Here is a 23,726-nt window from a genome sequence, read left to right as displayed (position 1 = left end):
GGAGGCAAATAGTTTATGCGAAAAGCTCCGAAAAAAGTTTGCAATTTGCTAGCACAGAACATCTTAATTTAATAAAGTGCCCCGGGGGCAGGAAAACCAGGGGGCGTACGGCAGATTTGGAAATTGTTGGGCTGCACGCAGATAAATCTCAATTAGGGAATACTTGAATGCAGCAATAAACAGTTGGGCCCCCCATTCAAAATGTTCGTATATACCCAAAAGGAAACGAAAATTTCGTTCACTCAAACTCTGTCGAGTTTTCGCTTTTTTATTCAAAGTTTTCTTTTTTCCTCTAGTTTAACATAAAAGTTTTTCGATTTTTTTTTTTTTTAGCTGCTTTTCCTCCATTGCTAATTGACACAATTTCTAGGCGTAGAAAGAGGGACATTAATTGCTTTGGCACTTCGTAACCAATATTAATTAAAGACGAAATAAAAATGGTCGATTAATGATGAGATAATGCAATGGATTTTCCTTGTATCGGTATTTTCGCGGATTCTGATCAGAAGACTTGGACGCGGTGATTCTCTCGATCGCAGACCAAGATATTGCCGTTCGACATGATGGCCACACCCTCGAGTCCTTTGAACTCCGAGTCGCCGGAGCCCCAGGAACCGAAGGTCTTCAGGAAACTGCCATCCGGATTGAAGATCTGAATGCGGTTATTGCCAGAATCGGCCACGAATATGTAGCCCTGATCGTCCACGGCCACACCGCTGTGCGGGAAATAAAAAACAGAAGTGTGACCTCAATACTTTGTCAATTAAAATGGGTGATTCGATTTGCTTACCGTGGAAACTTGAACTGGCCATCGTCGGAACCCTCGCCGCCCACCGTGGAGAGGACCTTGCCGTTTACGTCGAAAATCTGCGGATACGGATACGGAAAGAGGTGACAGGCACGGAAGGTGCAGGAAGTTCAAATAAATTGGGAATGAATCTCGATGGTGAGCATATTTTAATTAAAATTGTTCACATGGCCAGACAGGCATGGAAAAGCCCAAGGGACCAGTGGCAACCGGGGGCTATTGGCTCACCTGAATCCTGTGGTTATTCGAATCGGAAACAATCACACGATTCGTGTTCGATACGGCTATATAATGCGGATGCTCAAGTTGTCCCTCGCCACGGCCGCAGGAACCGAATTTGCCAACGAAGGAACCATCGGATTGGAAAACCTGACGAATGCGAATATTCGTTATAAGTTTGCAAATTGAAATCGGCAGGAGCACTCGAAAGGATGGACCATGCAGTCAAAGTACACACAAAAACTGAAATATACACTCTTATATATGTATATGTATATATGCTAGTTAAGCCCATGAAAATTGCTGCTGGATGCTGCAGCTCGAGTGTGACAAATTGGGCAAGGCTCGAGCCTCTCCGCCGCCCAAAACTTTCCGCATGCCCCACTGCATATATAAATATTTGCATGCAAATCGAGACTGAAGATGGCGAGGCGAGCTGAAAAAGGCTGCGAAAAGGATGGGGGCCCGGACCAAATGGGTGCATCCTCCGTTTCCTCCTCACCTGCACTCTGTGGTTCTCCTTATCGCACACGTAAATGAAGCCGAGTGCATCGGTTGTTACGCCCCAAGGATAATTGAATTTGCCATCTGCGGTGCCCTGCGAACCGAAGGCGCGCAGGAATCGTCCTTGCGGATCGAGCACTTGTATGCGATGATTGTATCTGCAAGCGAAAAGTAAGAACAGAGGAAACTTACTTATCTTATTGAAATATATAGTGCCTCATTAAAGTTATAACACAGGTTAACAAGTTTTGAAACCATTAAGTAAATTTAAATTTTAAATCTCATCTGACAAATATTATAACAAGCAAAAATCGTATGTTTTATTTGACTTTATTGGTTCACTCTCCAAATTCCACCAATGCGTGTACCTTCTTTTTCTTTCATGTTCAACCTAACTGGCCAATTTATTAGGCCATCAAATCGGAGAATTCCCCCCGTTAATTGTGAACCCTGTGCCAAAAGAGAGATCTCATTACCGGTCCCCAAAAAAGATTCGCGGGTCGTCAGCCAAAATGCGACGCCTTGGAATTCCAAGGTGTTGGACGTGGATTTTTGGTTTTCAGCCGTGGGTTACGGTGGTGGTGTGGTGATGCTGTTCGGCGTGGGCTGATGGGTGTTGGGCTTAGGTCTAAGCCGCTTAACGTGCAAAATCAAAGTTGACTCGCACAATGAGGATACCCCGGGTCTTTGGGTGCTTAACGAGATTTTGCGTCAAACAATGACAGTGGCCGCCGGAGGCTGGGAGATCGGATCTGGGATGTGGGGGCTGGAAACGCGCGGATACCAGGAGCACTCGTAAAAAGGTTGCAGATAACATGTGCAGGAGCGCCAAAATCTCGCACTACGCCCAACTGAACCGGCACATGTTTCTCATTAACGCGGCTATTATGCGCTTAGCCCTGCCAATTAGAGGAGGAGCTAGGGAAGCCGGGGAATTAATCATTCGCCTTTGTTTCGGCTTAATTAAAACACAGACTGACCACCAGCAGATGCTCACCCACTCGGAGATTAAGTATCACCGCCAAAGTAGACAAGCCAATATCAATTTTTTACTTTTACATAGCCAGGACTTAGCTAAAGCTATTTTATGAATGAGATCTATATAAAATGTTAAACTTTAGAAGTTTTCCGCCCATTAATCTTAACTACGTAATGTGGTACCCCTTAACTTACCTATCGGCTATGATGTACTGGCCGATGCGGTTGACGGCCACTCCGGCAAGGCAGTCGAACTCGCCCTCACCGTTGCCGTACTCGCCGAACTCCTTGACGAAGATGCCATTGGAGTCGAAGACCTGAACGCGGTGGTTGCTGGAGTCGGCGACCACGATGCTATTATCGGGGCCGACGGCCAGGCCGCGTGGCCATGTGAAGGATCCGGGCTCGCTCCCCCGGCCCCCCAGCTGGAACAGCTGCTGGCGCTTGCGCAGGTACACCTGTTTAGGGATAGTACCTGCCGCTCCGGTTATACCGGCTGCTGCCACTGCTGCTGCTACCGTAGGGGACGTAGGGGAGCCTAGCCCGTTTTTTGACCCGTCATCGTCAGAGGAGGCCAGCTCGTTGGCCTGACGCAAGGGCAATCCCAGGCTCAGCCGCCGCGAAACATCGCTAGCGGTGCTCCGTCCGCTGGAGCCGCTCGTACCGCTTCCGTAGCCGTGCGCATGCGAGGACGACGCCGCCGCCGAAGATGACGTCGAGCTGCCCGCGTGCGTGTCGCGTGCGCTGCCGCTACTTCCGGCCGAGTCCTTGCTGCTCTTGTTCCCGTACTTGTTCTTCAAGTACCGTGCCCAGGAGCTCAGCGCCTCGCCGTCCTTGCTGTCCGTCGTCGAGCTGCCGCCCAGTCCGCTTGACCGCGACGATCCCGCTCCGCGATCCGTGATCGGGGAGTTATCGCGCGATTTCAGGGCGTGTGAGGAGCGGCTGCGAGACAGATCGCTGCTGCCATAGCCGCTGTACCTGCAAGAGCATTTTGGATATTAAGCACATGGTTACGGGGACGAGCCCACAGGGAATGGGGTGAGATGGAATGGTGCTGAGTGCTCTGACTGATTTTGAATTGGATGAGGCGCTTTCAACCGAGAAAAGGAGCTGCAGTTAAAATTGTGAATATTCAAGTGTTACCATATTTCTTCTTTCGCAATTTGTGAAAATAAAAATATTTTTTTTTATATTTTAATATATTCCAAATTGTTAATGAGCAACTCCTTTCTCAGTTAACTGATCTGCATGAGACTGGTGCATGATTACTAGTGCTGCGTATGTACAGAGAGATTCAGAAAGGGGAAAACTTTTTGATTGATTTCCGGTTAATTTCGGTTAATTTAAAAACGCGCAGAATTTTGTTTTCTTCTTAACCACAGGTAAATGACTAATAGAAACCAAAAAATACAGAAAATAAAAAGTAAATCCAAAAAGTTGAATTAGTCTAGAGTGCAACATGAACGAGAACAAAACGTGGCGAACTTCGGACGTGGCACGCACAGAAACTCAACTTAAAAATATAAAAACGATAAAATCAAATGTAAAACTAAATTTCAATTTAAGTGGTAGAAAAAATACAATTATAAACCGGGGAACAGCACACACGCACAATGAAAGCGCCCAGCGCAGGACAAAATACTATCGGCGGAAATTTAAATATCTATTTGTACAGCCGATAAATAACCTATGTACAATTTAAGGTTCCTTACTCAGGCAAAACAAACTGCAGCCAAAACTACATAGATCCTGAAAACAAGCACTTGTTTTGTGGGATCATTTTTGTTTAGGTATACGGCTTGCTAGCATGAGTACAGAGCCCAAATAGCTTAAGGGGGCATTGGTCAGGAGTTTAGCTGAAAGATCTGGTGTCTCACGCGCACCTTGATGCTAGGTAAGCGGACGGCGAGACCGTGGTGGGGGATACCGGCTCATCCAGATCCTCGTCATCGTTGCCAAACTGATGGGACGAACGGCTGCGCGCCAATCGGGTGCGTCGCTCCTTCATGGCCAAGTATCTGGAGCGGCCAGTTCCATAGCGACTGTCCGAGTCGTCGCCGGTTCCGGTGGCATCCTCATCGAAGGAGGCGGTGGGCGTGGATAGCGAGGGTTGCGTTACAATGGCGCTGCTCTTGCTCTTGTTTAGAAAGCGGCTTGTGTAGCTGCAAAAATGTTGATTCGGTTCGGTTTTTGGTTTTTGGTTTTGGTTTGGTTTGGTTTGATCTACGTCTTTTGGTGTTTGTATACTTAATTTTCAACAGTCTTTTAACTTAGTAGATGTGTATTTTTGCTTTTGCCGTAGCTGTTGCTGTGTATCTCTTTTCTCATTTTTTAATTAAGACTAATCCCGCTTTATCAACTAACTTTTAACTAGGTTAGGTCCGTGTCTATAGTTGTGTGTGTAGGTCGCATTTATTGGCCATTAAATTCTATTAAATATCGCAAAACCCGAGCACAAAGTTTATAATTAAATACACATTTCGCATTATCGAAAGTTGAACAAAGTAGTTGGGAAAAGTTCGGTTAAGTACGTGAAATTATGGCGCCAAAAGGCGTCCTTGCCTGTGTGTCAGTGTGTGTTTTTATGTTGCTGGGTGGTGGTTGGGCGGGTTAAGAAACACAAAAAGCAACAACTACTACAAAAATATCAACGAGTACCGTTGCACGGATAAAGAACATAAATTAAATGCTTAAATCTAGGTGAGTACGAGTGCAGAAAGGCAACGCAACGCAAAATGGGGGCGAATACAGCAAAAGCAACAGGCAGTATCGTCAGGCAGCCCAAAAAAGTAGGCAACACTTTTTGCTGCATCTCGATTTACTCAAAAAAAATTGGCTGAAATTTGCCACTGACTCCCTGTTTACACTGTTTAATTGCCAACGATAAAAAATAGCTTAAACAATTGGATGTTATGTACTCGAATGCGACGTTCATCCGATACCTGCTGCCTAATATTAAATATTGGCTTTATTTTACTGCGTGTACTTATCATAAAAAAACCTGAACACATGCTGGGTAGTTAAAGCTCATAAAAACGTTTTGATATTGTTATATGAAATCAGTTTATTACTTTGCATAAAATCCGATGAGAGGCTACACTTTTTAAAGAATATAAGCCTGTAGTAAGTGTCTGAATAAAATCATTAAAATACTAATTCACATTGAACATTGAGGCAAATATGAAACATTTAAACAAATAAGTTTATGTCGTATTGCCGCATATTATAATATTTATATACTTTCACAATAAAATCACTAGATGCGCATGTTCGAAAACCTTTTTAATCGGATTTGCGGTGCAATTGATATTGATTTTGATTGGTTCTTTTTGAGGAATTTTAGTAGAATTTTCAGCTCTAAGTTGCCCAATTAAAACAGTATTTTTATGTGGCTGAAAACCTTTGCTTTCTCGTGTATGCATAAATCCAGCTTCATTCTCACTGAACAAACACCTAGAGTAAATACGGCAGACTGACTGATGGACTCCTGGAAAATGTATATATATATATATGCTGCCACTCGGACGGATGACAAATAGCAATTTATCGCATTGTTCCCGGGTAGTAAGAGCGAGTAAGAGTGATTAGGTGGATGTGGGAGTGGCAGTGGGATAGGGTGCGAAATTGGTGGAGGAACGAAGGACTGTTGTAATTACATTACGCTAGATTTGTTGCAGAAGAAAAAGGGTTCTGGTACGGTGTTTGTTGTCGTGCAAAAGTAAAATTAAAGAAGTTTTTGTCGCCCAGGCACAAAGGTCAATTGTTCAATTTTATTTTCAGCTAACATTCAAATGTATAATCAATAGGGTAAGCACTCGTTCAACATGAGTTGGCTTAGTGGGTATGGGTTAGGCGGGGGGATTGATACTTTAGGGCATATTTCAAAACGCATTCATCGTTATGGGTTAACAAACAAATTGAACTATGAATTGCATTGAATTCGAGTCGCTTTGGCCTGAGTTTCACATATATTGTATAGAGTATACATATCGGGCTAGACATCGGCAAGTCGCTTTCGGTAGCGAGCCCGGCTGGGTCTGCTTATGTACGGTATGCTAAAGGGCAGTGCACTGCAAAGATCATTGTATAGAGAACACAAAGAGAAAGAGAGTGATAGAACGGTGTGTACTGTGTGTGTTTACCTATCCGGGGGAATTGCATGTTGTGTTTGGGTGTATCTGTGTCTGTATATGCGTATGTGTCGTTTTGCTATGTGAAGGTTATGAACTTGACAATTAGACGCCACACGAGGCGTATGAGCAACAAAGTGGCCAATGCCATGTTAATGCCAGCACGGAGCACTTGTACAAAGCTGCAGCAGTGAGATACAATTGGATACAAAAGAAAGTCTTAGAAGCACTCATTTAAACGCATTGAACTCGTGGGGTAACCAATCCGAAACCAAACCAAAAACCATAATTATCCATTAGGCATATCGATTAAAGCCGCTCTGCAGTCATGTATGCAACTGATTACCTAGGTCAAATTGTAAATTAATAGCGTGCCATGTTTTTTGCAGGTAATTCAATTAGTGCGGCAAACAACGAGGCAATAAATTACCGAACTGCAATATTTGACACACAATTTATTTTCCATGCCCATCAGATATGTATCTCTATCTTTTCGTTAAAGAGCGGCAGCTACTAAGCTATTACACAGAGAAGAAAAAATTCATAAGTTTTAAAAACATACTTTTTGCAATGTATAGACAAGAAAAACATTTTATCTTCTGCCCAGAGCTTTTCGATTGAATTCAAGAAAGTACGTTTAACCGAATATAATTAAGTGTCTGGCATAGTTTCACAAAAAAAGTAAGTACCATAAAACCCGTGAAAGTTTTTATCCTCTGTGCGGATAACCATATGTGTTTTTCATATTATTTAAACCTCATTAAACATGCAAATTAGTCGGTTATAGAAATTACGAAATCACGAAAAAACGCTAGAATATTTAGAATGGGATGTTGGGTGGAAATACCTGCTTCCGGTGCCGCTTCCGTAGCGATCTTCGCTCTCACTTGTGTGATGTGGCGCTGGTACCGCTCGTGTGCGTCCGCCAGTGGTGCCGCTGCCACTCCCATATCCGCTGCTCGAGGGCGTGGCATAGCTACTGCGGCCCGCTGCCGTCGATGAGCTGTCATCGCGGGATGCTCGCCGCGCCTCCAGGCGATCCCGATAGGATCCACTAGTGGTGGAACTACTGGCTGCCGTGGTTGAACTGGCCGCGCTGTTGGGCGTGGACTTGGTATTGGTGGTGCTGCTGGTGGCACTGCTTTTCGCCTTGGTCTCCGGTTCCGATTCGGATTCGGACTCCGAACTGGTCTCCTCCTCGCTGCTGGAACTGGACTCTGCCTTCTTCTTGTCCGCCGAGCCATTGGTGGTACTGGCGGTGCTATGCTGTGGCAGGAAGCGACTCACAAAGGGCTTTTTTTCCGGCACTGCCGTGGTATCCCTGGCTGTGGAATACCTGGATGAGCTGGGCGCCTTGGCATTTTGGCTTGTCGAATTGCTGCTGGATGTTGCAGGTGCTGCCGCAGTTGCGGATGTGGATGTGGCTGCCACAGCCGCTGCTGCCGCCGAACTTGCTGAGCTCTCGGTGGAGGCACTGCTGTCACTGCTACCGGATCTTTGGGTCTTCTTGACCGCTGCCACCTGGGCGGAAACGGGCGGCTTCGACTGTTGGATTGTAGGAGTGGGAGTTGCATCAGAGTCTGTGGCGCTCGCGGTCTGAGTTAGTTCGATTTCGGTTTTGGCAAGCGACGGAACGAGTAACGAATGCGATGCAGATGCGAAATAGAAAGATTTATAGATAAAGAAATAGAAATGACGATGCTGAGATGTAGATTGCTGATGGGCGGGAGTCTAGTGAAATTTGGGATTTATTAGAAGCAACTGAATCGCAGCTGGCATTTCTCTATGGGAAAATGTTTGTGTATACTAGTAAAAATAGTAAAGAATTTTTAAGCTAATTCAATTGATTAGTACAAGAACTAAAATTTAACATGAACGTTGAAAATACCAAGTGTTAGCTCTAGGTCGAGTTATAGATATTCATGGAGTGACTTTAGTAGCACTAACATATTTTATATATATTGGTTTAATTTGAAGTTAGCCCAAGCTTGGTTATTATTTCTCTATATTTTCCTTGGCAAAATCTGTTGAAGCTCTAACTCGGAAGCATCGAAAATTTTAAAATCGTAGAAATACAAAGTTCCCAGCATACGAGCCTTTTCATTACGTTTGATATTTCATCCACTTCCTTTGATGTGCTCCTAATTGATCAGACAACCTTTTCCTATTCCCATTCAGTAAATGCCAAAAACAAGACAAATATGCAGCAAGGGTGCATATGCCACTAAAGCACAACTCCATGTATATATGTACACGTATATAGTGTGTGGTATATTCATTCATACAGATACACACGCACACTCTGGCAGCTGGAAACATTGTTAAACTGACGGAAGCAGCCGCATCGCTGACACTCGCATGATGGTGAAATATTCGCCATTGAACCCGGCTCTGTCTGCCATTTTCGGGGGGCAGCTGACTGGGGACTGGGGAAGGGGGCGTGGCAACAATGTGTGAATGCATGACAGGCGAAAAAACGATGGGTGGGGATATGGGAGGCGGGTAAAGAAATGCATACACAACAGAAATATTTACAGCGGACATCAGAAATTGTAAACCAACAAAACGGCAACGAAAATATAAAGAAATGGTTGAAAAAGTTTCCATTATAATGAGAACGGGAGCAAATAAATTGGGAAATAACCAAGAGATGTATATCTTGTTGACCAGGGTCTGCGATTTATTCAACTCGACACCATTTGCCAAAGAAATTTAGTAACATTTAAGCAAATTAACATCACTACCACATCGGTTCTCCACTTGCAAGAGAGATTCGCAGAGATATGTAGATATAAACATAGTTAGATAGATAGATATAGAGAGAAAGAGGGAGAAAAAAGAAAGTTTCAAAAGAAAATAAATGTTACATCAAAGGAATTTTGTAATTTCTGGTTGCTTTATTTGCTTTAAAATTTTGTGCAGTCTCTAACTAACGATAAGGTAAAGGATGTTAAGCTACATAAATAAAAAATATATATATCCATATATTTGTATACAATATTGTACAATTCTGATGTCCGAGCTTTGGGTCGAAACTTTACCTTGCATTGCATTCAGATTACTTAGTAGAGGCAAAAGGTTCAGACCCAAAACAGCATTAGGTGAAAGGCGCTCACAAGACAATAAACGTAAGTAAACGGAATGGAAATAATAATAAACAATCATAATAAATAAATAAAGACTTGAGCTTAACGTACACATAAAATAACAAGAACAGAAAACCAGTTGCGTAAATCAAAATAAATAAAAACCAAACATAATGGGACAAGTTCAGAGGAAATGTTTTTGGTTAGGTAAGATTAACAGTAAAAGTAACGATAAACAGTTAAGTTAGGTTGCTCCTTCGACAGGATCGACAAAAGAAACAAGGATAACACTTACGGAGCGGAAGGGAAGTGTGAACGATGGAGCACAAATAAAGAACGAAGCACACATGGCGTATACGCAATTATCGTTATAAGTTCTTTCGGCGGGAGTTGGCACAACACAAGGGTAAAATACTCAGCTAGGCTACAGTGACAGCGATCCCTACTATACAGGCTACTCAGTAATATGTAAATTGCTATTGCTATCTACACGAAAGTGAATTTGATTTCTAAAAGTATATATATGTATATTTTCTGATAAGAAGTACTCAAAATATTCGTTCTTAGAATCTTTTGAATTTTACCTACTATTGTGTTATCTGTAACTCAATTCAATCCTCCTCTTCCTCTTCATCCGTGACCTCAATCTCCTCTTCTGTGTACTCCTCCTCTTCCTCTTCTTCTGGACTTTCGTCGGTAGATTTATCTGTTTCTTCCATAAGCTCCTGATTGCTTATGTGGTCTACTGGGCTTTCTTCCACTTTGTGCGCAATGTCATTCTCGGGTGGAAGTACATTGATCACTGGCAGATCTTGACTCTCTATTTCGATTACCCTTCCTTCAACTTCCTCCTGCTCTTCTTCACTTTCAGTGGCCGTTACTTCTTCGTATTCGGAAGAGGATTCTTCCTCCTCTGTAACTTCAGATGAGGTCGGTTGCAGAGCTTCCTCTGGTAGGTTCAGCAATTCCCTGGGAGCCTCTTCTTCTTCTACAGATTCTTCTACTTGTTCCTCCTCCTCGTCTACCTCTTCTTCTTCATCTTCATCTTCAACTTCCTCATCTTCTTCGCTGTCACTGCTTTCACTGGCCACGCCTTCTTCTTCTGTATTTGCCTCATTCACACTTACCTCAGCTCGCGTCGTGGATGCCGCACTATTACGCACTGGGGACGCCGCCTGGTTGGAGCTGCCATCGCTTTCTTCTCCGCCTCGATTCTTCAGAGCCGCCACTCGCTGATCGCTGGCGGTGTCGCCACCACCACTGGACGTCGATGTTGCTGCTCCACCTGTCGATGATGAGCCGGCATTCTTGCGTTTCTGGCGCGCCAGCTCCTCCTCGTCGGCGGCGTTCTGCTGATTCTTTTGCTGCTGCCGTTGCATGGCCGCTTTTTGGGCCTGAATGGCGGCTTGAACTGCCGCCTGAGCTGCGGCAGCGGCATCGGACTTCTTCTCCTTCTTCTCCTTGCCAATATCGGCCAAGCGCTGGACAACGCGCGAGCAGTCGCTCAATCGGATGATGCCGCTCAACTGTCCGCGGGACACATCCTCGCTGTCCAGGACGCGATCCTTGCGCTCCTTGAGCTCCTGCTGCCGTTGCTGTTGCTGCTGCTCGCTGTCGGAGTCGTCGTTCTGGTGGGATCTCACGAAACGCGAGCGGAAGCGGGAGGACTTGCCCGCCCTGCCCGACGAACCCTCGTTGTCGTAGTCGTTCTCATAGTCGTAGTCGCCACCGCTGCGTCCATAGCGATCGTTGTTCGCTTGGGTAGCGCTGCGCTGCGGCCGTTCACCGAACTTGCGACCGCCCAGCACGGGCTCATCGTTGTAGCCACTGCGCTCCTCCTGCTGGCGGAACTGGGTGGCCAGGCGGTGGTCGCTCTTCGATCGCATCAAACCCGGCTGCAGAGCACTGGGCGGCGCCAGATGGGAACTGCTAACCGAACCGCCACTTGGTGTCGAATGAGGTGCTATGTTCAGGTCACCGAAGGTGGCCAGGTTCATTACTAGCTGGTTGGGATCTATGGAGACCAGGAACCTCACTCGCCGACTGTAGTCGTTGTTCTCGTATTCGAAGTGACGCAGGAACTCCACCGTCTTCAGGAAGATCTCCTTGGTGTCCATCAGCTCGCAATCGTCCCACTCCACGGTCTCGTTCATGTACTTGTCCACCGTGTCGCAGTTGCTGGTGATGTTCGTGATTTCCAGATCGAGATTCTCCTTAAGCGTGGTCAGATTGCGCAGCTCCACGGCCAAATAGCGATCGATCTCACCCTTCAGCTGGTCAGATCGATCCTTGATCGCCTTGGTGATCCTTTGGTAGATCTCATCGATCTCCTCCGTCACACTAATGGCGTTCGTCTGCAGGCTCATGGTGTTCTTCTCGATGATGGCCAGCGAATCCTGAAGTCGGTGCAAACTGCGACGGATCTAAGAAGAGATTTGGATTATGGATCAGTAAGTAATATGGTAAGTAATGGCAACATTTAAATTAAAGCGATTTTAAGTAATATTGATGCTCACCTGTGAATTGAATCGCGTGATCTCTCGTCGCAGAATGTCCATGTGGGCGCTTTTGCAGTCCTCGCAGATCTTTTTCTCGCAGTGTGCACAATGGGACAGATAGGCTTTTTCCGAGCAAACGCCGCAACGCTCCATAATTTGACCTGCAAGAGGTGAACGGGGAAAACACAATTACTTATCACACCTGGCTGCCAAAAAACACAGTCCCAAAAGGGGCAACACAAATGACTTTCTGCCCACTTGGGTTGGACAATAAAATGCCAAGTATGCCGGCGGCAACAGCAGCTCATCAATTTGCACTCTTGGCAACAATCTTGCCACATGCCAGGGATGCCAAGCGGAATGGAGGGTGTGAGGAAATGTCGAGGCGGATGTCTGTTGCATTCACTAATGCGATTTCAAGAGCACGAAATCAACTGCACCTAAGCGCCAGTTATGCAGCTATACTCGAGTGCATATCTCTGCACTGAGACTTAAAACTGAGGCTTAAAAGATCTTTGAATGTTTCAAAACTATCGTTTTAGTCACTTAGATGTCACATACAAAGGATTTTTGCAAATTTAATAGCCTGAGATTTTATGTTTTATGTTTTTCATCAGAAATTTCAAAAATCGTCGGAAGCTCGGATATTTGTGAGATTTTTTTTGGTGAGCCTTCCGTTTGGTGGGGGTCACATCCCTTGGCAAAGGATCCTGTGGCTCGTCGACTACAGGATGCCTTCAGTGGGGCAATGCAAATAACGAGCCTCAGCAATGGGGAGCTGCAATGCAAACATGGCGATGAAGATGTAGATGTCCTCCTGCTGCAACAGTCCCAGCTTGAAAAAGTAAACTTTTCTGCTTCAATTGCTGGCATTGGCAATGCCTGATGAACACCCCTCAGTAGTTTTCCCAGCTTTCTCCTTCTGGTTGACAATAAACCAGCGGGAGATGGTGGGAAAGGGGTGCAGGGGTGCCGGAGTGCCTTGTGCCAATAGTTGGCTTCAGTATTTTCTCATGTAATCATATGGAAAAGTGAATTTGCAAATTCCACATGAAAGTTGTACGAGTGCTCGTTGTCCTTGCTATATCCATAACATGAAAAGGATTCCTTTGTTTCACACATTTGCATAGCTTAGGAAATTTGTGCAGCAAGAGTACAAAAAAAAGAAGAGTTTCGGATGCACAGTAAACATTTTTTAGCTATGCTAACGAACTGGCTTAAAAGACATTATTAATCAATTGTATCTAGTATAACCTCAAAGGTCAAGCCTATGCCTCAGTTTAACAACATTTAGCCATTTTTGTTATTGACTGCAATCTATAGTATTACACCTAATTTTCTTTCTGTGCGATAGTTAAGCTAAGAACTTTGTCTGCCTTATTAACTCACACTTGATCCTGATTGCAGCTCAAAAGTTGCAAGCCATTTGCATATTTACCCACCACCATCAAGTTTTGTCAGATGGAATTGCATAGTCATGCCTAAGAGGAGGTTGTTCCACAAATTGGTTTTGGCTAAATGCAAATTGCTCAAACGAAATCAATTTGGTTTTGCTTAGTTTTAATTGCTATCAGATGGCAGGAGCGCCTGACTTTTTAATTGGAAAGCCAAACATAATGGCAAATGATAGTTTTTCGGCCTTGATTTCCATCGGCATTCTTTGCAAATTTTCCGCTCGTTGTATTTAGTGGAATTTAATTAAAGTTACAACAATGACTACAAGGCAATACTTTTTATTAATAACATTTTTGTTTGCCTTTTGCCTTTGTGCACTCAGCTTTTTTCGTTTGCGAACTAATCTGTATGCCAGTCGGAATTTCCAAGCCAATATTTATTATTTATTATCAAAGGGAGAAATTTGATTTGTTTCAGGCATTTACAAAATAAAAAGGGCAAACATATTTACCTGATGTGGGATCGGGCAGCTCTCCGGTGATTTCGATATGCAGCTCGAGGAACCGTTGTAGGGTGACATTCGTTGGGAAAGCCTGGACGCCATTGTAGGGTATCCGGTGTTCGGCACGACATTCGGGGCATTTCACCTAATTGATTCGCAGAAATGCTGTTATTAGTCAAGAGGATATAATTGGCCCAAGGCGCTAATACAATGCTAAATCCCTTTTAAGGTAATTGAAACAATGTTGAGCACAAGGCTTTTGGCAGTAAGCTGCTTTGAATTCAAATTGCATAACCCTAAGCCAACTATTAAATGCCATTGTTCGCAACTTTAAAAACCTTTCACATTTTGTTAGTTGCATGTGAAGGCATCTTGAGTGCGCTCTTCATATCCTGTCATCTCCGTTTTGCCATAAAGATCCATTTCAGTTATGGCTTTTTCATTCGCATGACAGGTATTGCAGGCAGCGATTTCCCCCCCTTATTAATATTTTTTTTGGTAAGCATTTTTCTTGAGTTTGGCCAGCACAATGAAAATGCTTTCCAATTATTTGCGTGGCGCTGGCCAAAAGCCAAAACAAAATTTATAAATACACGCAGACTGAGGCGCTCTATAAGTAGCGCGGCACACAGATACACACTTTCGTACACTTGTGGGTTCATTCGAGCCTACATATATCCACGCCTTTCTATATAATTTTTCAACAAGATATCTACGCAAATGCGCCGCAAGCAGCAAGATAAATACAACATTTTCGGGGGCGTCTTGTTGGGCGCCTCTTTGTTTTTCCACCCATCGTATTTTCCCTTATTTCCCATGCGAGATTTTAGCTTAAGCAGTTACACTGAAGCAAATTTAAGAGCTTTAGGAATCTAATATTGATAAATGTTACAATGTGTCGATTGTTATTTATAAAAATTTAAAATAATTTGAGAAATTATTGGTTATAAAGCTTGAGCTTTGACATAATCCTTACAGTGCTTTGGCAATTTTTCTGAGTGCACATCAGCGATGTGTGACGTCGGCGGCAATAACCAAATTGCCGCTCGCACACAATGCACTCGCACAGTGGGATGATTAATGATGATCGCCTTACCTGGCGTCGCACGTAGTCCACCAGTCCCTCCATGCACGGCTCCATGCAGAAGGAGTGCTGGCATGGCAGCAGCTTGGGAATCCTGTACCGGTCCAGGCAGACGCAGCACGTCAACAGCTGCTCGAATTGCTCCATGGCTCACTGACATGAAAATGAGAAAAATACGGTGGATGGGTAAACAAATGCAAAACAGTCATTAGACCTGATTCGATTATACCGCAAAAAGCGCTGTCAATTTGATATTCATATCATTATAAATTCAGGACTCCCTGCCCTTTCTAATCTCATCATAAGACGACAGACCGTCTGTCAGCCGGTAAGCCTCGTCGCAAAAAAAAAAAGAAACGCAAAAATCGAAAAAAAGCAGAAGGAATCCGATTGCCACGAAATTCTTGCATTTGAATGAACAAGCAACGGCACAGGACTGACTAAAAGCCAGAACCCAAATGTCATACAATAAATTGACCATTTCGTTGTCGTAAGTCGCGAGCCGGCTTCATTTGGCCCGGGTAAATACACTAAGCCACAAATCTGCTTATGGCTGCTTCATTAAAAGCGGATCTGACAAGTTTATTTAGACGAAACCGAGATGCTCAACAGTATCAGATGTTTGCCATCCCTCCCATGTTTTGCCCTCATCAGCAAATGAAAAGCGAGGAAAGCGACGCTCGCAGATGAAAATTCTCTATACGTTGTGTATCCCCAATTTCGCTGCACATGACTTTTGACTTCCTTTGAATGTCAGTCAACATTTTCACCAATTAATGATAAGTATTTACGTTTAAATGACTTTAGGAATTTGTCGAATGAGTTGTGTAATTAGGTAATTGCATATATTAAACCCTTTTAACATTTCCGATTCTCAATGCTAAACGCGCAGCATGATTCACTCTTCAACAAATACCAACAAATATTTGCATTAAACGTTTCACTTTTATGATGTTTACCATATCCATGAAAATAAAAATGCGAACTGTATAAATCAGCTGATAAATATTCATTTCTTTGGCATATTTGAATTCCCTGTTCGTTTTATATCGTTGAATAAATATGACTTTTTTTGTAAATAAAACCCATGTTTGGTTATTTGTATTCAAAAGAGGCTTGAATATTTGAAATAATTCGAATGAAATTGATTGATTTTAAGTAGGGATATGTTTAAGACAAACCATCATCAGCACTCGTAAGAAACTTATGTTTAATAGTCCATCTGATTGACATATAATTCATCAAGTAATCGACCACAAGCAAGCAGCACATATTCCGAGTAAATTTGTGTGTGTGGCAATAAATCATATATTTAAATCAGCTTCCATTGCACAATTTCATAAGCTACTTGCAACATTTTTTCAGCACTCTGCAATAGCTTTCTCACATTTGGAAAAGGGATCATTGCTGGCCGCAGTTGAGATTTTAATAATAAAAATGACACACATTTCGTATTAAGAGGGAAGAAAAGCAGGCAGCAGCCGCGTATATGAAGTATAGTATAAATATAAATACGATTTCGCCGTTGCTGGCAATATGCATCGCGTATACGCCGCGTGTGTCGCGCACAAAAACGCGCACCAATGCGCACTTCCTGCTCGTAAATAAACTGAGAGTGTGGGCGGATGAGGATATAGCCATGGAATCGGTACCGTGATGTCCATGATGCCCACCGCTAATTGTCGTGCGCCTGTTTGCCATTATTGTCGTGTTTGGCTCGGTTTGGTTTCGGATATTTAAAGCATCCATTTAATGCGGCCAAAAGTTCACAATGAAGCTATCGCAAAAAGTGGATATATGTATGAGCTTATGGACATATGCGAACAAAGTGCAATTAACTGGAAAATGCGCTTAAAATCAAATTGAATAGAAATTCTGTCGTTCTCGCAAATTGTGCGTGGTAAATAAAGGCAAAACTGGTGGTCCTATTAGAAAGTGTAGGTCCTTTTTCTGGTTTCGAGCGAAGTGCACTGTGTGTGTGTGTGTGTGTGTGTGTGGCGAAACTAATTTAGCCATTGCATTTGTGAATCGCTGCTGAAAGGATTAAAATGAATAGCGAACGCTGCTCGCCAGCATAATGAAAGCCACCAGAAGGCGGCATAACTACCAAAATCCAACCACCCCGTTTTACATTTTCATTTAAAGGGTGGGTAGGTCATTCAGCTGGGTCCGTTAATACATATATACACTTATACGCATACATATTTATGTGTATATATAGTGGTGAATGCATTCGCGGGCTGTGTGAGCGATTTTCAGAAATACCAAACCAATTATCCGTGAAAATGTTAAATGCTCTTGAAGCTGAAATCTGTGTTTTCTGGTTTCCTTTGAATTTCCCCACGGCTCTTTGCTTTCATTCAAACGCCAAATTGACGGCGACAGTTGTTCAATGTTTTGTTTACAGAAAAAAGAGCACGAGAAAATCATTAACCTTGGCGGGGGTTAAAATTAAGTCGAGTTATGCGGCAGGAAACAGTAAATGGCGAACGGGAAACGGAAACGAATCACTTGACCCTGGGAGAGTTTTTTGCCAAATGTGAAAAACTAAAATGGGTCAAACTTTTCGCGCTGCTGACAGTTGGTGACAGAAAATCATCAACGCAAAGCACTGAAAATTGAAATCAACACAACTAAATTGAAATGAATTCGATGAAATTTGGGTCAGCCAAAACTGAGCAGAAATCACCAACCAAAAAAAAAAAAAATTGAAATACATAGAAACCTCACCAACTTACCAATTGAAATGGGAAACTATTTGGCAATCCTTGCTGTTGCTGTCAAAGCGGCACTCGAAGGCAATCATAAAATGCAATTGGTTTTGGCAATGCGAGAATCCTTATAATTCAGTCCTTTTCAACTCGTTTTTGGGCACTTTCATTTAATGAGTACAATCGATTTCCGTTCGCCTTACTTTAATTTCAATATATCTAATTCGGTACGGTGTCGTTTAGATTTTTTTCTTATATTTTTTTTCAGTTTTTGCTGGGCAACACGCCTAGTAGAATTCGATTGGAAATGTAAAAAGCGACTGATGGCAAGTGAAAATTGCCAAGCACACGAGCTGAGCAACAGTCTACAATATTTTAAATATATATACAATCCGCGGCATTCTCTCCCGATTTCGCTGTGTATCTGCAGATATATACCGTCTATATATCGCCAGAGAGCGAAACAAAACAAAATGCGCGATCGTCAGACACAAACGCAAAAATATATTCTTGGCATCGTGCGTATGTATCTTTATCTACAGTTTGGCTGCAGCGCCATTAATAAGATACAAAGATACAAATGAGTACTTCGCACTGCATGTTACTTCCAAATGGAGTTCCCATTTCTCGCCTCGAACCTGGACATCGGCTACTTATTGGATTAACCGAAAAGATTTTCCTCCATTTAGTACGAATACATGCACGCACACTCTTGACGTCATCAACTGAGCTGATTTTCTCATTCGGACGCACGCCGGCATTTTCCATCTATATCTCATTGCTGGGCTATTTGTGTGCTTTTGTGTATCTCGCTGTAACGGGCCCTAAAAATAAATTTCATTGAAAATTGGAGCGAACATCGCTCGAATTCGCTGTTCCGTCAAACTAGTGGAACATTTCTCTGTGCCAAGTGAAAAGTTTCTACTTCCATTAGAAGTTTTCCCTTAACTTAAGTAGCAGTAAACCATTAGTTTGCTGCAATACGAACTAAAATTTCATATTCCATTCAAAAAGTTGTCCCTAAAAGTTACAATTAAGCTTTTTCTCAAACATGTTCAAAATATCTATCTGTATCTATTAACTACATATAATTGCATTCGGTAAGTAAGTAGGTTAAGTTCCCTACACAAACATTTGTTACTTTTACCAAAATAATTCTATCCAGTTTCGCAGTTTTTTTTTCTGTGCATGCTTCTCAAGGTCAGAACTTCGCTCCTCTAGCTCTGTATATATCATTCTATCTCCCTATGGGAATATGCCGAAAATAGAACTCACTAGCCCGGAATTCACAGACTGCAGTCTGCACTCCTAGGCCAAAAAGAAAAACAAATAAAGAAATGAAAACTGCACTGTATTTTTGGGCTATAAATAAACGGAGCAGACGGGAGAAGCAGATGCAATCGAAACTTTTTGAAATTTTAGCTGCACTCCCAAAGGAATACTATAGAAACTACAAAGTATTGTGACGTTCCAATTTCAGCGGTGATAACTTACGTTTCCAAGTGTTGTTTTCTTCTTATTGTCTACTTGGGTATCCGAGGCGCCCTTGAAAGGGGCCTGTTCCTTTGGCTGTTAACTCTGCTGGCTGAAATTAAAAAGAAAATATATTAAATTTAGAGCCAAAGGCAATTGTGAGTGAATTGTGGGGAGTGAGGGTCGAGTAGCCATTTACCTGGCCATTAACACGCTGCGCATAAGCCGCATCATGCCAACTTAATTATACGGCCTCAAAGGCTGCGGCACGCAAAACAATGATGAAGGCGGGTGGTGAAAGTTGGAATTCATTGGATGGCATGGGATTGGATGGGATTGGATAGTATTGAATGGGATTCGATTGGGCGCGGTTGACAGTCGAAGATAATGAAGTTCGGAATGCGCTTAAGGTTCGCTTATTGTGCACTGCGACAGATAAGCTCCTCGGTGGGCCACACACTCTTGACCAGGTTAATGAATAATCAGCTGGGGTCGAGCATATGGCTGCGAAGGTAGATCTTTTTAATTAACTTGCCGTGGCCGAGTTCCTTTCGACCAAAGGAAACAATTAAACAATGGAAAACCAATTTCCGAAACTATAATAACATGATTACATCGGCGGTCTTTTGAGCATCGAACGCGTAAAGGGAATTTAATAGAAATTAATTGTTCACACAATTGCATTGATATCCCTTATAATTAATTTTCTTTAATGAGCACAATTCGGAGCTTCATTGCGTTACTAAAATGATACAGTAAAATGTGGCATGAAAAATTATACATCAATTCATACATTTTATGATGATTTCGTTTTTAGTATTATTGCAGATTGGTTTTATTTGCAATCACTAAGCTTTTGAATATAGCAATATTTAAACATAATACAGATTTCAGCAACCAACAAGTTGACTTAAAACAAGTGACTTAAAAACTTCAATAGCTCGGAAACATTTGGAATATTTTTCCATATTAGATTTTGGTAATATAAATGCTATTTGTCTGTTGAAACAAAAACTTTTCAACAAAAAGGTGTACAACTTTATGTAGTTTTTAAAATACCTTTAAATGAATGGATAAAGAAAATGAGACAACACTAAGAAATCATAAGCAATACATTTACTTTAAAGTTGCCAACGCGCTACTTTCGAGCAGTTTTTAATTTAAGTTGCAAAAGTGGCCAGTAAATTCGAATCAAAACTAGTTTAGGTGGATATCTATTGCCAGCGTGCTGCAATGGCACTTCTTTAATGCTGCCAGCGACCTTGAACTTCCGCCCAGCTGAAGCACACTCGAAAAGAGCGGAGGAGGGATGGGGTTGGAGGGCAGATGAAGTGAATTGAAAAGAGGCGAGTGCTCGCAATAAAGCTAAAAGGAAAACTGGAAAAAACTGTTGCCTACTTTCCGGCGGCACATAAATTTAAACCGCACACGCCTCTCTCACTTAATCTTCCGTATTATTTTTATTTTTATATTTCGAAACGAGAAATTAATTGTTTTGTGTGAGAGGTGTGAATATAAAAATAAATACGAGAAAGCCCACCACAAACATTCCAAATGGATGGCGAGAATGGGAGAAGGAACAAGCAAAAGCAAAACCGAAACCGAAACAAAAGCAAACAAAGCAATCAATGATAAGCGAGCAGCGGGCAAAAGACAAACACAAACAACAGAAATGGAAATAGAAAATCTCTGAAAATGTCGCTGATTGAATCGAACTAAAAATAAGGCAGCAACACGGCGTATGAGCAATGTGCGTCTCTGTGTGCGTGCCTGTGTGTGTGAGTGTGGGCAAATTATTGCCATGCTTTCTGATGAGATATGCACACACACACACACACACACACACACGTAATATAGCGTATAACAGATCCTCATCAACATATATTTGTATACATGATTATGTCAAAATTTGTTAATAAATTTTGAACGCGAAGCCGAAGGAGATGAAAATAATTTTGACAGCTTTTCACGAATGTGGGAGTGTGCACACGGTGGGATGTTGAGAAAGCGCAATTTTCAGCCAGGTGACATTTTCCCAAGCTCCTTCTCTCGCCGAGATTCTCACGCCTTTCGCCGTTTTCTCTCTTCTTTTTTTTACATAATCAGCAGCCATTGAATGCGTCGAGCTCATCTCCATTTGAATGCGTTTCCAAAAACGAGCTTAAAATCAGGACGTATCCACCCCGTTCGACTCACTTGCGTTGGCTTCCTCTATTTCCTGATGCTTCGCGAAACTTTTGCAAATTTATTCGCATGCCTTGGCGGCACAAGGACTTTCACTGACTTCACTTTCAAACTGAGGTACGATGTATTACCGCCTTGGCTCAAACCAACACTCGCGTCGCGATTACTGGTGCTTTTGGACGCACCCTCACGCACTGCGCGACAGGTGAAAGATCTTTGGGTAGATCTTTGCACCCCTCTATATACACTTAATAGATATATATATATGGATATAGGTGGTTGGGAATCGAACTGGGCTATAGCTATTATCGGCGTATCGGTCCGCACGTCCACTCGCGAGCGTGCCAGAAATGAAAATGAATGTTTTTCTCTGCTCGACTCTCGAACGCTTGATGATCAGCCGTTCTTGAGGTGAAATTTTATAAATATAACCTGAGGCAACAACAAAAGTGCCACAAATATTTCTGCGTCTTCTTCCCACTTTCACGTAGCACTTTTGTTGTTTCCCAGCTTCACCCGACCCCAACGAACCTGTGCAAGAATTATATACATATATACATATAATATAATATATGTACCATAATTGTCTGTAAGAATTCCTCTCGCTTTTTACAATGTCGCGCAGAAAGTCCAAGAGCGACAATATATTGTTCAATACGTATTCTTACCTGTTATTGTTCTGGCTTATTTCGCAGTTATTAGAGTGAGATTTTCACTTTTCTTTAGTCCAGCGGAAAGAAAAGCTGAGGAAAAGATCGACGCCCACGCATTTATCTGGCAGAATGATTCATTTTCGAATTTTTTTAAATATTTATAGAAATATTGATACTTATATAGAATAAGGAAATTGATGTCTTAGCAAATATCGCGCGAGTTTTATGTAGTTATAGAATTCAGCATAATTAAAAGTGTTAACAGAAAGACAAATGATTTAGAGATAGGTAGGTTTTTTACTCTAGACATCATAATAAAATATATACGCTTAAGATTTGTCATTGAATTATTAATATTTATTTCATCTTAATTTATTAAGTTCTGTTTCTAAGCACTTGTTTACGTAATATATATTAATAATATGCCTAAGAAGATCAACATTTGTTACTATGTTGTCTTAAATCATTTAGTTCTTTAATATTACTTATTTTTCGCTTATTATTCTATAAATACCAAATTCCTCTCCGTCATCACATGCAGTATGATTGGTCTGCATTTAGCCATCCTCGCCAGACATTCGGTCTTTTGTTCGGTCATTTGCTTGTCCCACATGACATCTTGTCAATAGGCTGATGAATCGGGTTAGCCGTTAATATATTTTCGGAAAAAATAGCGAGCTAAAACAAAGCCGCAGCCGCAGTCAAAACAAAAACAAACCGAAAAAATGCGAATTATGAGCGGGCCAAAACAAAGATGTCAACACGTTCGCCAAGGCAGCTCAAGTTGTTGACGGACTCTAGGTCAGTCCCACTGACAACGCCATAGCCACAGCTATATCCTCTATTACACGCTGAGAAAAAGTTACTAAAATGGTAACCAAATGTATTTTTTGAATATATATAACATACATAATTAGGTTTCGAACAGCATCTCTTCATCAATATAATATTTTGATGTCACTAATAAAAAGTTAAAGTGTGTGCCCCTCCTATTCGATGCTGATATAACGAAAATTATTAATTAACGATGTTCCTTTGAAAGTAATTAATTTATCAAACTGCTTTCCAAGAATTAACTAAGGATTCGTATATTTTCCATGTGCATGAGAATCACCGCTGGATTTGTGCGCAGTTGCTGGTTCTCGTGAAATTGAAATTGCGTATTGCGGACATTGCATTGTGAACACTGCAACAAGGCTATCGGAACGGCGACAATTGTATAGCACGAGTTAAGACCCATTTCCATTAGCGGAGCGTCCGAAATAGTGGCATCTATTCATTCCCAGCATATTTGAGAGCAACTCATTAGGCCCGAGCCATGATTAATTAGAACTGATGGATGGCCAATTGACGAATGGAAGGCATGGCTGCGGCGATGCGAGCCAGGAGCCAGCAGCCAGGACGCATTATTGATGGACACGTATGCTGGGAATCCGGAACCTCCAGTGAAAGCCACTCGACCAGGGGACACTTGGCATTGCCAGCCAGCGCCTCGTCCTAA

General features: G+C 42.4%; 1 protein-coding gene and 1 non-coding gene across 7 annotated transcripts; both read right to left on the bottom strand.

Moving 5' to 3' along the window:
• Positions 1-331: 331 nt before the first annotated feature.
• Positions 332-21,932, bottom strand: tn (thin). 6 transcript variants are annotated; one of them, NM_001299667.1, is made up of 13 exons: positions 21,585-21,932; positions 19,588-19,892; positions 19,410-19,500; positions 15,217-15,357; positions 14,130-14,265; positions 12,242-12,384; positions 10,889-12,148; positions 7,487-8,184; positions 2,705-3,487; positions 1,530-1,689; positions 1,037-1,177; positions 791-867; positions 332-716 (listed from the first exon to the last, which is right to left on the bottom strand). In NM_001299667.1, the coding sequence occupies exons 4-13, from the start codon at positions 15,349-15,351 to the stop codon at positions 503-505; spliced, it is 3,747 nt and encodes a 1,248-aa protein (NP_001286596.1). In that variant the 5' UTR covers positions 15,352-15,357; positions 19,410-19,500; positions 19,588-19,892; positions 21,585-21,932; the 3' UTR covers positions 332-502. The 6 variants fall into 6 exon arrangements, with proteins under 6 accessions (NP_001286596.1, NP_001137707.1, NP_725843.1 ...); NM_001144235.2 differs by lacking the exon at positions 19,588-19,892 and adding an exon at positions 4,387-4,671 and having other exon boundaries at positions 10,367-12,148; NM_166318.2 differs by lacking the exon at positions 19,588-19,892 and adding an exon at positions 4,393-4,671 and having other exon boundaries at positions 10,853-12,148.
• snoRNA:abba-a lies at positions 14,434-14,580 on the bottom strand. Its single transcript, NR_048143.1, has one exon. It is a non-coding gene; the product is annotated as a snoRNA:abba-a (small nucleolar RNA).
• Positions 21,933-23,726: the final 1,794 nt, after the last annotated feature.

The sequence above is a fragment of the Drosophila melanogaster genome, chromosome 2R, assembly GCF_000001215.4.
Source record: "Drosophila melanogaster chromosome 2R".
In the NCBI taxonomy this organism is placed as follows: Eukaryota; Metazoa; Arthropoda; class Insecta; order Diptera; family Drosophilidae; genus Drosophila; species Drosophila melanogaster.
This window is presented reverse-complemented; position numbering and strand designations above follow the sequence as displayed.

Coding starts and splice junctions, on each gene's coding strand:
- tn (NM_001144235.2), bottom strand. CDS start 15,351: ATGGAGCAATTCGAGCAGCTGTTGACGTGCTGCGTCTGCCTGGACCGG. Junction 12,385..14,129: donor GCTGCCCGATCCCACATCAG/GTAAATATGTTT, acceptor CACCTCTTGCAG/GTCAAATTATGGAGCGTTGC. Junction 868..1,036: donor CGAATAACCACAGGATTCAG/GTGAGCCAATAG, acceptor CCGTATCCGCAG/ATTTTCGACGTAAACGGCAA.